Source organism: Plodia interpunctella, chromosome 3 (assembly GCF_027563975.2).
Source record: "Plodia interpunctella isolate USDA-ARS_2022_Savannah chromosome 3, ilPloInte3.2, whole genome shotgun sequence".
Taxonomy (NCBI): domain Eukaryota; kingdom Metazoa; phylum Arthropoda; class Insecta; order Lepidoptera; family Pyralidae; genus Plodia; species Plodia interpunctella.
Window position 1 is genome coordinate 8,657,685 of NC_071296.1, and position 13,083 is coordinate 8,670,767.

Below are 13,083 nucleotides of genomic sequence, written 5' to 3' on the forward strand. Positions count from 1 at the left end.
ACATCATTCAAAACTTGCTACAAAGTTTTTGTTAGAAAACTTCAAAAAATATTAATTGTAAACAGAAGAAAGCAATTTTGGAAATGCGTGGTGCTCATTACGTTAACTTTCGTGGTAATACTTTCTAATCATTTAATATTACTAATGCCTTAAATTTTTAACTACCTAAACCTATCTACGCGACGTTCGTGCGGTCGAAGCTTCGGGAAAAATATCGAACTTTTCTGCTTATTATATTATATATTAAATATAATTTTAAATTTACAGTATTATTTTAGTCTGCTATAAATTTATAACATTTATTCCTATGCCTACATAGGTACACCAATTTCCAAATTATTTTGTCTGAAAGCCCTGAGTGAAATGGTTTTTACGTGGGAACGATTTTTGTGCAACTAATTATAACAAACAAGTGCTTGTAATGTGCTAACGTGGATTGGAAACGCCGAGAATCATTTCCGCGTAAAAATATTCTGATTGTGGATGGAAAATGGAATCGCAAGTACACTGTTCATTTTTTATGTGTATATTTTGGTGTTGAGTTCTGTAGCGCAGGAAGGTTTTGATGACGACGTTTGTTGCAGGGCGGCACCGCTGAACGCGCAGTCGTCACTGTCACAAATCACCAAAAGAAGGTTGGAATTTGGAGTGGACGTGGAGACGTTCAGACTGAACGACAGACGCTACGAACGCGTCGAGAGCGACGGCTCCATGGATGAGGAGGACATGCTCGGCAAGCGGCGACGGCGGCTGTTGGACGACGACCGACGGGAAGACGATCCCCGCCGTCGACCGCTGACTCACAGGCCGCAGCCCTCTCGACATCCTGATGATGATGAAACACTCATTCGAGAGACTCAAGCGGCTTTGAAAACCCTCTCTGGCAGTTGGCCTCGAGAACAGTTAACCGCTCATAGTGGCGACGAAAACGATGATGCCACCGAATTCGAAAACCTATTTAGTGATAAGAGATCTGACAAAATGCTACCGTCTTCCCCTTCTCAGTCTTCAGATAGTGCAGACGCTTCCCAAAAGAGCTTTAATATTTGCCACCAAACCGACGATCACCATACAAATGGCATGAGTGATGATGATAGAACAAAAAGATCTCAACGGTCAGAAAGAGACAGAAGTGTGGATAGCTATGAGAAAAATGGAAAATGTGGGAACTACGACGCTCCCAATTTTGATGAGCTCGTAGATTCGTCTTCCAATGAACTAGAGATAGATATGTCTGATAGAAACGATGATAAGTACGACGATGAAAGAGATTCTAAATATAAACGAAAAAGCGAAATCGTATCTGTCAATAAGCAATCACTATATAATGCTTACAAGGCTGCTACAGCAGCGCTTCCGTATTCCACACAATCTGCTTTCAAGCCTCCAGCAGAGGTGAAACACAGGATTCACGGGGCGACGCTGCCCAGTGAACCTTTCGGGGGATATTCAAATGATCACGAAAAGAGTTCTGTGAACAAAGGGTCGAAGCAGTATACGGTGCTGCAGCCTGCAGGGGTCGGGTCGCGCGCCGCCACCGCGCTGCAGGAAGCCCGCACCGTGCCCTCCGCACAGCCCGCCAGAGACTCGCGACCTCTGGCGGCTCTCTCCCCTCCGGTCGCCAGAGGTACTACTCTAACTCACCTCAGACAACGATAGCCAAACTTTCTTAACGACATGGCTATAACGTAGAACTCCGCTCCGCTTGGTGAACTAAGTCGAAGTTTGTTTCAAGGTCGTCCCGCGATATCTCATAACGCGACTGCCGGGTCGATAAACGATTATTTTTACAGAGAGAACGTTGTTGTTTGTTTTTTATACAAATAAACTAGTAAGCAGTGTTTAAAATAATTCATTTTGCTAGAATAGCCTTCTGCAATAATAAAGCAAAGCATCCTTGGATATGTATCCTTTGGGAAATATTGGCGCTGGCAACAAATCATCCTGCTTTGCGAGATGCTTTTAAAAATTTTATCAACGATGGTTACAGTGAGGTTAGACTCCACCTACGTCAATAACTTACATAGAATATACCTAACGTTTTCCTCGTATTGTTGGGTGGCTAGGTTTACGTCAGAGCGACGCGCAATAAAAACAGGTCAGGGGAATGGGCGGGGCGTTGTTGCGCCGCCCCGCAACTCCTGAAAGAAAAATTGTGGGTCCGCGCAGTCGCCTGACGTTCTTTATTTTTTCTTTGAAGTTGTAGGGGGGTGGCGTCAGAGCGGGGCGGGGCCGCGCAGGTACGCCCGGCCCGGGGCACGCCCGCCCGTATCGATCGCTCGCACGCCCCCACATGCGATGATTAGGAAAATATTAATTTGTGCACCGGTCGATTTGTCCACAGAAGGCAACAAGTGTCCCACACCTGGCTGCAATGGGCAGGGCCACGTCACCGGCCTCTATACGCACCACAGGAGGTGAGTGGCGATGATTCTCATGAGTTTCAGTATAATCCAGACAAGTTGGGTGCACACACTCAACTTTGACTTTGAAAACTTCTGAGCAGCTGTGCTAATCGATATTAGTCTACTATAGCCTGCTCACCAAGTATGAATTAAGTGCTTGCTGAACCACAGTAATGTTAATTGTTAACATTTTAATGAAAACATAGAGATGTTCCTTTATATTGCAAACATACTCATCTCGCGATCGACATTGGCGTCGGTATCTGCACCTTATATCTCGGATTTAGACTATCTAGGTCTGTAATCGTTTAGTGAAAATTACCAATTGAAAAATCAAACAACAAGAGCTTCGTATGAGCTTCAGATTAGTTGCAGTATAGATAAAAGTATCACTCAGAATTCGGAGGGATTGGCTCACATTCCCATCCTACGCTAGGGAACATCTCTTTTGTATCATTATAACTACAATCTTCTCCTTTTACTGCGAGTAGCTCTTGAAACTATTTTGTACATAGATTTTTGACAATGCAATCGTTTGTTCCCTCAGTCTGTCAGGATGCCCAAGAAAGGATAAAGTCACACCCGAGAGTGAGTAGCCATCTGGACAGCATTACGCTTCATGTATTTCTTATTTGCCTAGATGTTGGTTTATTTATTAGAATATAGAAGAAACATAGCAGACATTCCACTCTTTAGATATTGTAGTTTACGTGTTAAGGGCCAATGCTGTTAAGTAGTAACGTTTATCTTTTAGAATTTCTTCTCAACATAGTCCTTCCAATAAGCTGAAAGTTTTTTGCTCAATATATAATTTGAAAGATGTAAAAGTCGACACTCAGTGAAGGCCTAAATTCGGAATAATTTCTTTGAGTTTGGCTTTATCGTGGTCAATAGCACACGCTACGTAAATTAGTAATAATTTCTTCACTTTATCGCCGTCAATACATAGATAACTAGCGGCCCGTCCCGGCTTCGCGCGTGTTAAAACATAATAAATTATACACCTAAATCTTCTTCAGGAATAAATAAATAAATAATAAATAAATAAATATATATATTAGGACAAATCACACAGATTGAACTAGCCCCAAAGTAAGTTCGAGACTTGTGTTATAGGATACTAACGATACTATATTTTATAACAAGTACATATATAGATAAACATCCAAGACCCGGGTCAATCAGAAAAGATCATTTTCCATCATGACCCGACTGGGGATCGAACCCGGGACCTCTCGGTTCAGTGGCATGAACTTTACCAATGCGCCACCGAGGTCGTCAAAAAGGAATCACACTATCTATTGATGAAAACCGCGTGAAAATCCATGCATCAGTTTTTAAGTTTATCACGAACAGACAGACAGACAGACAAACGCGGCAGTGGACTTTGTTTTATAATATGTAAGGATGATTTCCTCTAAATGACAGCTACCAGTAACAATAAATCGTTGGTCACCGTTATTTAATAAAAATAAGTATGCTGCTATGTTTATTACATTATGTAATTCTATAAAATTATATTGTAGAATAGTTTTTTATAATTATTCGAGTTTAGTTTTGATTAGGTACTTAGTTTAGATTGTTATATTTTGCGTAATTTAGTAGTTCAAAATTAAGTATCTATACAAAAGTATTTGAGAAATCAACGATTCTATTTGGATACAGTATTGGCGTTGCACGAGACGATCTTGAAGTGCCCCACGCCGGGGTGCAACGGCCGCGGTCACGTTAGCTCCAACCGCAGTACGCACCGCTCACTCTCCGGCTGCCCCACAGCCGCCGCACGCAAGGCAGCCGCCCGCTCCCAGCGTGCCAGACCTTCAGGTGACACAAGGCAGCTCGAACGCAGTTCTGACTCACAACCAAACTTTAACATTCATAAAATGTTTTGTTTTTTATAATATACTTAAACTTTCATGGTTATCTCATTATCATTAGCTAAACACCCTTACCAGCCACTAGAAATTGCCAACAATTTACTTATCATATATTTACAGTTCCTCCTCCAGCCCCGATCACCGTAACGGTCGAGCCAGTCGCAGTGCGCGTGGAACGCGAGCCAGCGGCGTCGCCGCATAGTCCAGCCGTGAAGAGGGAAGCTCCCGAGCTGCTCGTGCCAAAGCGAGAGGCCGCCGAGCCCGAGCGCGACTCCCCTGGGATGGAGACGCGCCACGCCGGCTACGGCGCGCCGCCCGACCAGCGATCGCCGTACGAGCGACCGCCTGACGACCACGTTCGGTCATATAGGTACTCTTCTTTGCAATCTTCTTCTTAGCGTGTCGATTGGACTAAATTTGTGAGGTCATTCGTCGTCATGTAGGTCTTATAGTGTGCGGCTAAGCCACGAACGACAGCCTGATAGCCTGAACAACCTAGACAAATTTTCATAGCTTAGTTGGCCAGTGTAGACTAAATGCGGGTGGGAGGTGGAACTTTACAATAATGATCTCAGGTATTTTTTGTGATATTTGAAGCTGTCATTATAACTCGTTCAACGACCGCTCAATGACTACGTGCTACGTTCAGATATATGCGCTTGTCAACTTATGTCCTACCTATATTAGCACAGCTGTATATTTCTAAGGCAGTTTAACCACTATGACGGCTTTCAGTTAAGAAGAAGATGAAGATGTTCAGTCATATAGGTTATATAGCGATCTCAATCTTTTGTACCTGCATATTTTAGATCTGAATATCATGGACTATACACTATTCCAAAGAGTATCTTGTGTCAGAAGGCTCTCAAACATTGGTTATAAGTATAACTCTTATTCGACTCCAAGATGAAATGTGAAGAGAAAGAACATGCGACATTGGAAATTAATAGAAATCTTATTTCTTCATAGTCAAATGAACGAAGCGCGGTACGGTTATGAATCCCGGTGCTACGAGGGTGCTCCGGCCTTCGAGCGGTACGACCCTGCGCAGTGTCCGCAGCGACCGTACGGCTGGGAGGAGGAGCGCTACCACGACCCTCACCTCCCCACTCCCATGAAAACCGACCAGTCCGAGCAGGAGACCAACTCCGGACCCATTTACCCTAGGTAGGTTCTCACTTTCATATCATTTAAGTTTTCCGAAATGCCTTATCTAATGTGGTAAACGAGACTGATCATGCCATTGATAAATCAAAGCTTATTGATTTATAGTCCTGATTTTGTATAAATCTTGAACGGCCCGTCCTCTTCGTAGACCAATGTACCACTACGAAACGAGTAGCGGAGTAGGGGGCGTGAGCTCGATGGCGCCGGGCGTGCCGCCAGGTTTCTCCGCGATCAACCTGTCGGTGAAGATCGCGGCAGCACAGGCGCAGCGCCCGCGCAGCCCCACCCCTAGGGATCCCAGGGATCCACGTCCAGCCATAGATCTTTCCACTTCCAGTGGTAGTCCACAGGTGAGAAGAATTAACTCTAAGAATTAGACATTTGTTTATTTAAAATACCGTCTGGTCCCAATATAAAGAGTAAATTTTTACAACAGGGTCCATATGCATCACCGGTGTACACAAGCGCCGGTGGCGGCAGCGGGGGCGGAGCCCGAGGCAGCCCGCAGCCGGGCGCTTCGCCCCAACTCAGCGCCAGCCCACAGGTGCCCAGTCCGCAGGGTCAGACCCTCGACCTTAGCGTGTCCCGTTTACCACATAGGTGAGGCATTTCTATTTTGCTTCCGACCTTTAGTATCTACTATAAGTTTAATGTACCTATAAATACTAATGTCATTTTATCTTTAGTCGCGGCTTCCCCGGCGGTGTTTCGTACAGTCGAGAATCAACGCCAGATAGTGGAGGGAGCCATCCTTACCTTGAAGCGTACCATCGAGACACTGCTGGTAATTATTTTAAATTAAATTTTAAAACTGTTTAATTATAACATCAAAATGGCATACGAGATAAACGTAAGAAAATATTGGGATAAGAATGGAACTCCATAATATGGACCTACTTACTAGGTATGACACGAAAATTGTAATTGAACCGTGTGTTTATTTATATTATACCTACCTGTGAAACAAATTCTGTCAACAGAATTTCATATCACCAAAATAGAACGTCCAATATTGTCATGTACATGTTTCTTGCCCCAATTTCCCCAAACATTCTGTGTAAACTGTAAAGCCCCTACATACTGCTATGTGATAAAACAAGCCATACAAATTAAAACGCGACCACATAACGACTCCCTACTGAAAGCTTACCGCATCACACGCGCGAGCAATATTGCTAATCTTAAATACTAGGCGCTCAGGCGGTCTTTGTGTATACTGCACAGAAATCGTGTATTGTATTTTCACCTTAATGACAACGTTGCATGCATATATTAATTGCTGAGGAATATCTCCTTTTATAGCAAAGTTTGTTAAAATAACGTAATTTACATGCAATAAACTTATCCTCAATGCTTGGCCTAGTCTGGCCTAATCTTACGAATCAATGCAAAAAAAAATTTTTGCCTTCAAATCAAAGTTTCAAAATAATTTTACTGCTTTTAAACCGTATCTCAACGGCTGACTGATTCTCTCCAAGGTCAGACTTGAGAATGAAAAAACTACAAAGAGCCGGTCCCTTTTGCTACAACCGTTATTCGCCCTTCATTCAATCCCTTTCAATAGAATCACAAACCTAAACCCTTTAATGAAATGAATATTGTAAAAGGGCCTAAGGTTTTGTATAATTTTAACTAGAAATAAAATAATATAGAACAAAAGCTATTAATAGGTGTGATGCCCAGCACCAAATATCATGGTCTCAAAAAGTGTTTTTTTTTTTGTTACCCGAAACATCTTTCCCTGCAGGTTACGGCGGTGTTAGTCCACATCCGGTAGCAGGGTACGGCCTCGGCCAGCCTGACTACGCGGCAGCGGCAGCAGCAGCCGGCTACGGCGGCTATCAGTACCAATGCGGGGCTTACCCCCCGCCCCCTGCGTACCCCCCACATGCACCGCCGTACTCACCGCCCTGTTACATGCCACCTCCTCATGCGCCGCACGACAAACCTAAAGATAGCAGGTGAATATACTTATTATTTTTTAAGAGAGTAAAAATGAAAGATTTGTTCGTCAAATTGTAGTTTACTTTTGATTTCACGATGTTTGCGTACACTTGTTCAGAAAGGTTGAAACAAGTGTGGTATAAATACATAGTAATATCCCGTTTCTTCTTGAATATTTCTAATTTCTCTTTTATAAGCGAAAGATGTGACAATGTCTATAGTTTTCTTTGTCTACATGGTACATTTGAATTTGACAGTCAAGTGATTTGACAACTGACAGCTAGTTATGCATCTGGGGTTGCTACTCGCATAATCGTTCTCGTCACGTGCTTTAGTTATCGATCTGTTGAATTATGAAATAGAAAAAATATCATTTTTTATGTTTAGTATATTGTGTACAAAACATAAGGGTACTAGTGCTATCAAAAACGGTTAAAACATAATTTAAGTATTTTTGTACTTACTGTGTTTATTTTTTTTGACCACTTCCTGCTTATTATTTCTATCTAACTTTCTTGACATCTACTTTGATAACAACACATCACAGACCTATTACCAACACATTTATATCTCATCATCGAAATTAAACGAAGACGGAATCTAACTTGATTTAATGAAACAAATCGAATTTGACGAGTGTAAATTCGACGCACTGCGTTCGAATCCACACATACGTGAGCAGTCACATCAGGCATCAAGATTTATTATATTTTTATACGTTTTACACTTCGATATACGTATGTAGGTCATAAAATACTTTTTATTAATTGTATTAAAACAGTTAATGATTAGATAGGTACCTACTTACCTAAAAACAATACCAAATATGATAATTTTACATAAATAACATAACCATACATACATACTTTAATCTTCAATCCATTATTACTCGTCAATAAGGTAATTATTTTCATATTGGCCAAATAAGCTTTGTGCCAGAGACGCGGCTTCAGAAAAAGTTTAAAAGTTTTAAAAGTTCAAACTGTTCCCGGTTCATTAGTTGATAGTTGTATAAAAAGTTGGACAACAAAAACAGTGCATGTCATTTTATTCATTCACGATAACAATAGTATTTGTAACGTGGTTAAATTCAAATTTAGAAATCCTATAAATACACTGTACCACTAATGACCACGTGCGTTATCGTATTTTGAAAAGTTCATCAAACTTTATTTATAGGTTATGTCGGCGGCGTTGCTTTTTATTATTACCACTACACGTTTTCGAACGCGGCCCCAACCAGTCACAGTACGTACTCGGTGGATCAGTCTAAATTTACCTGCGCCCGCGCCGGCGCGCTCGACGCCGAGCAAGCCAGATAAACTATTTGTACGATAAGATATACTTGTTAAATATTACTTTTGTGCAACTATTAGTGCTTCAAAGTTTAACAACAATACAAATATGCAACGAAATAGGTAAGTTGAAAAAGTTTGTAAACTTTTACCAATGTTTTTTGTAGAATTATAAGAAAAGTTGTCCCAAACAATGAGTAATAATACCAATAACTTTGTAAACATTCTACTCGATTCTCGTAGATAGCGATCTTTGTACAGACAGTGTTAATGTAATTTTGGACAAAGTCTAACTATTTACCTAGTATGCGTAAATGGTGTTAATTAAAGTCGCCTGTTCGTTCATAACATAAAGTTTTGAGTTCTTTTTTGTTCATTCATTATGTTGACTTGGAATGTATTTATTCACGCTAGTTTCCACCGTGACGACATTTTCGGTAAACTGGGTTACCGGATTCAGTTGCGAGAGGCACTGGCGACAGTGAGGGACGTGCGGGATGTGAGGGAGCGAGAGCTGATCCAGTGCCCTCATCCAGATTGCGACGGCTCCGGGCATGTTTCGGGCAACTTCGTGTCGCATCGCAGGCAAGCGCTCGCCCGCCATTTTACCGCGGCGCATTTAAATGTTTCGCCCTAGCTAAATACAATACGGTAATAGGGTTGCCACGTCGACTTCCTTACAAATTTTATTTACAAAAATATCTTGATTATTTCGAACTATTTATATGTTCTCTAGGTACATTGACTAACTTATTTAACGCTATCTATAATATGATCTTCAATTAATAGTAATTTTATTACAACATTACAACCTTTAAAAGAAAATTAATGCGTTATTTAATTGATGATTTTCGTGTGTATAGATAAAAATACGACTAATTGTAATTTTCCTTAGTTCACATTACTTCTACAAACTAGTGCCAGATAAATTCTGGTATCCGTTGCCGGTTTGTGTCATTCATAAAAAATCAATGACTTTATTATAAGTACAATACATTCATAATTATTTAAGTAACTACTTTACGAACAACAATACAACCTTTGGTTATACTTACAATAAATTGTTTCCACATACAATGATACAGTATAGTCTCTATGAGATGTGATAAACTGATAACCCTACGCCCTACATTCGAAACACCAGTTGCAGCACCCTTGCGCCCTTGGACGACACTTTACGCATGTGAGATACATCCGCCTTGTGATATACTCGCTTTGAAGTAATTTAAATCACATCATGTGACAATCATTTCTTACTTTTTTATTAATTGCTATTTTTATGACCAAATCATTGTTTTTTTGATTCCTTTAGCATTCTTTATTTGAAATTAATACAATTACCTACTTAGTATAAAATAGTACTTCTTTTTCGTAAAAAGTTGAAAAATGTTGTACGTTTAGTCGTTATCTCACTTTACAATATTTGATAAAGTAAGAGCGAGACACACCTAATATATGTTTTCACTGTAGACTATCTTTTTTATGAATTTTTATATTATATTTATTTATTTTCAATTTTCAAATTTAAACACGTACTTACGAAATTGAAACATTTTTATTTATTCATAATAAAATGACATTTTCAAAATACGAGTTCGTCGTCCACTCATTTCACATTTATTTTACCAATTGACAACCCTAAAACGACTACACCAACACAATAATACAGTTGATCGTCGATTTGCGCATTCGAGCTGCAATTGTCTTGTGGGATCTGTCACTTACATATGTTGATGTCAGGGTTTGATTGCACTTTCAACGTCATTGATATACCAATTACCACACATTTACAATCTATGTAGTATCTACTACTCGTAGAAGCTGCTATGAATCTGGCCCCTACGGGAATGCTATTGTGTTTACCCACTACCTCAATATCACAGAATAGTTAATCACCCTTCCTACAACATATGTACGGAAGTTCTCAATGTCGATTTTATCGATTAATATTATATAAAAACAACCTCGAAGGAAAGTTGCTTTGTATGTAGGTAGGTACTTATCTAGTCAGTTTTAACCCACTCATTACAAAGCAAAATAAGATAGATAGACCCACGCAACATAGGTATGTGTACATGCCCGTGTAGAATATAATGTTCTTAAACGTAGGATTCATACTACGATTAATGTGTTTCAATGAGTCATTCATTTATTATTCATTTTTTATATCGATGATGTTATTAAAATTTAACCGTGAATTAACCTCTATGACGATAATGCATAAAACCATAGTGTGGAAGTAGTTAACAATGACATTTACGCCTGTACTTTATAAATAACACGTGCACGGAAAGTACAGTCACGTAGAGAATGTTGCAATCATCACAATAACAGGAAATACTGAGCCTGCTACAACCAAACATGTACTGGCACCGCACCAGAATGCTATGTTTATTAATTATATTGTATACGATTAAAGGTATCAAGAAAAGGATATCGCTTTAAGAACTTTTATGATGAATTATTTTTTTCCTTTCTCTCTATCATCAGCAATCATTTTCACCTACTTATAACAGACACTACTGTAACCTCCTGTAAACTAAGAACCTATATTAATATATGATAATTAAATCAGGTAATTATGATCATAGTTAAGTAATCCAAGTAACGTTGAGAGTAATACAAAGGATCGAGCATTTTCTATGTGGAAATAGGAGTCCGTTATCTATATTTTCGGTATAGTAAACTAAAATGTGTCTAAGGTACTTGCAATAATTTATATTTGAACATGTGTTATGTGATTTTTTTCAATAACAGGTAATACAGGTAACTTACAATTAAAAATTTTCAATAACTTTAAGTGAGATTAACCAGGATCTATAGTCCTCAAATATCGGTGAACTTATCGAAAAATTTTAATTTTATGTTTAATGTAAAAACCGCAATAGTCTTTCATTACAACGTAATGTAGCCCATGTCTCTACCGATAGATAGAGCTACCTACGTCGGGCTGCATGCATATTTTACAATTCCTATTGAAAACCTCAGGTAAAGAGTACCTATTTCAATAATCACGTTCGCGTATTGTGCGATAAAACAATAGTTTTTGCAATAGTTTCAATCCACGGCCACAAAGACATAAAAAAATCCGTTTGTGTATTGTCATGGAGAGAAGACGTGGAGAGTCAATATTCCTCTTGGCTTTCTTCAATTTTGCTGTTTTTGCTGCCTTTTATTTGCATGATAATAAAACAAACCATACGTTATTTAGGTAATACATCCGCTAATTCTCTGATAAGTATACATTTGTTATTAACTTGTGTATGAAAAATATATAGGTACTTAACGTTTGAAATATGAGTTATATAAGTATAACTCATCACAATCATTTTATCATCGTAAGCGATGAAAAGTGAATTTCGAAATAAAAACGCAAGGTCGCAGTCTTAAAGGTACAGTTATACCCAAATACTATGCAAATTACTTATAGATTTTTCTTCGATAAAATTAAATAAATGATAAAACGAAAATATTTACCTCTTTGTTTTTACTATTATGAATTATTTATTTTGGGATTCAAGATTTTTAGATTTAAATTAAAACACAGAATTTAGTACTTAGGGTAAACTTTCGAAGATAAAGATACTAATAAAAAAGAAAGATAAAATCAAAATGAGCTAGAAAAATAGTTTTAGTTTACCAAGCAATAAAATTAATATCTACTCTCTTTTCCCTTAAAGTTTAGTAATGAGGTCATCTTTTTATTACATAAATTAATTAATGTACTTATGTTAGTACCATTACCACCACACGTGGTATTTGAATAAGCAAAAAAATATTGATACGTTTCTAGATAAAATTATCTACATGGTCATAGTCTTTATTACATAGTATAAAATATAGTCGCTTCCCTGTCTGTATGTCCCTATGTATGCTTAGATATTTAAAACTACGCTACGGATTTTGTATATTATAATTTTAACCGTTTGCGGCACTAGCACCCTTTTAAATGTACACGTTTAACTATAATATTAAGCTAGATTTTAGTACCTAATTAAAATCAAGAACTTGAATTTTCGATAGCTTATGATCTACCTACATAAAAATGAGAAAATGAGAGTTGAAAAATCTTTAATGTTTGAGCTTGTAATGTTATGTAAAAACTACATGATTGAGCTTGTAATGTTATGTAAAATCATGTCAGCTTACGTCGGCGCGCGGCATCAGGCTGCGTATCCATCCAAATCCTATAGATATAACTTAAGGTTTTCCGTTCTGGCTGGTTCTATCGATGTGCTGACGTCAAATTATACTTATAATCGTATTTCAATGGATTTCCATTAGAATTTTTACATAGTAAGTACCACCATTGAAACACCACTGAGACACGATTATGACATCGCAGTCGACAACCTGATGTATAGCGTGGAACATATCAAGTTGCAACGCATTACT

The 13,083-nt window shown here is 38.7% G+C and overlaps 1 protein-coding gene across 8 annotated transcripts in view; it reads left to right on the top strand.

The window, feature by feature from the left end:
• LOC128683548 (uncharacterized protein) overlaps window positions 1–13,083 on the top strand; it is a 227,020-nt gene that overhangs the window by 208,769 nt on the left and 5,168 nt on the right. For 6 of the 8 annotated variants that reach the window (XM_053769275.2, XM_053769274.1, XM_053769277.1 and 3 more), the window contains 10 exons: window positions 585–1,627; window positions 2,345–2,417; window positions 2,953–2,993; window positions 4,071–4,229; window positions 4,403–4,652; window positions 5,252–5,449; window positions 5,598–5,799; window positions 5,886–6,049; window positions 6,136–6,233; window positions 7,197–7,410. In XM_053769275.2, coding sequence (XP_053625250.1) covers window positions 585–1,627; window positions 2,345–2,417; window positions 2,953–2,993; window positions 4,071–4,229; window positions 4,403–4,652; window positions 5,252–5,449; window positions 5,598–5,799; window positions 5,886–6,049; window positions 6,136–6,233; window positions 7,197–7,410 — 2,442 coding nt within the window. The remainder of the gene's footprint in view (window positions 1–584; window positions 1,628–2,344; window positions 2,418–2,952; window positions 2,994–4,070; window positions 4,230–4,402; window positions 4,653–5,251; window positions 5,450–5,597; window positions 5,800–5,885; window positions 6,050–6,135; window positions 6,234–7,196; window positions 7,411–13,083) is intronic. The other 2 variants (XM_053769280.1, XM_053769281.1) reach the window with 1 other exon arrangement.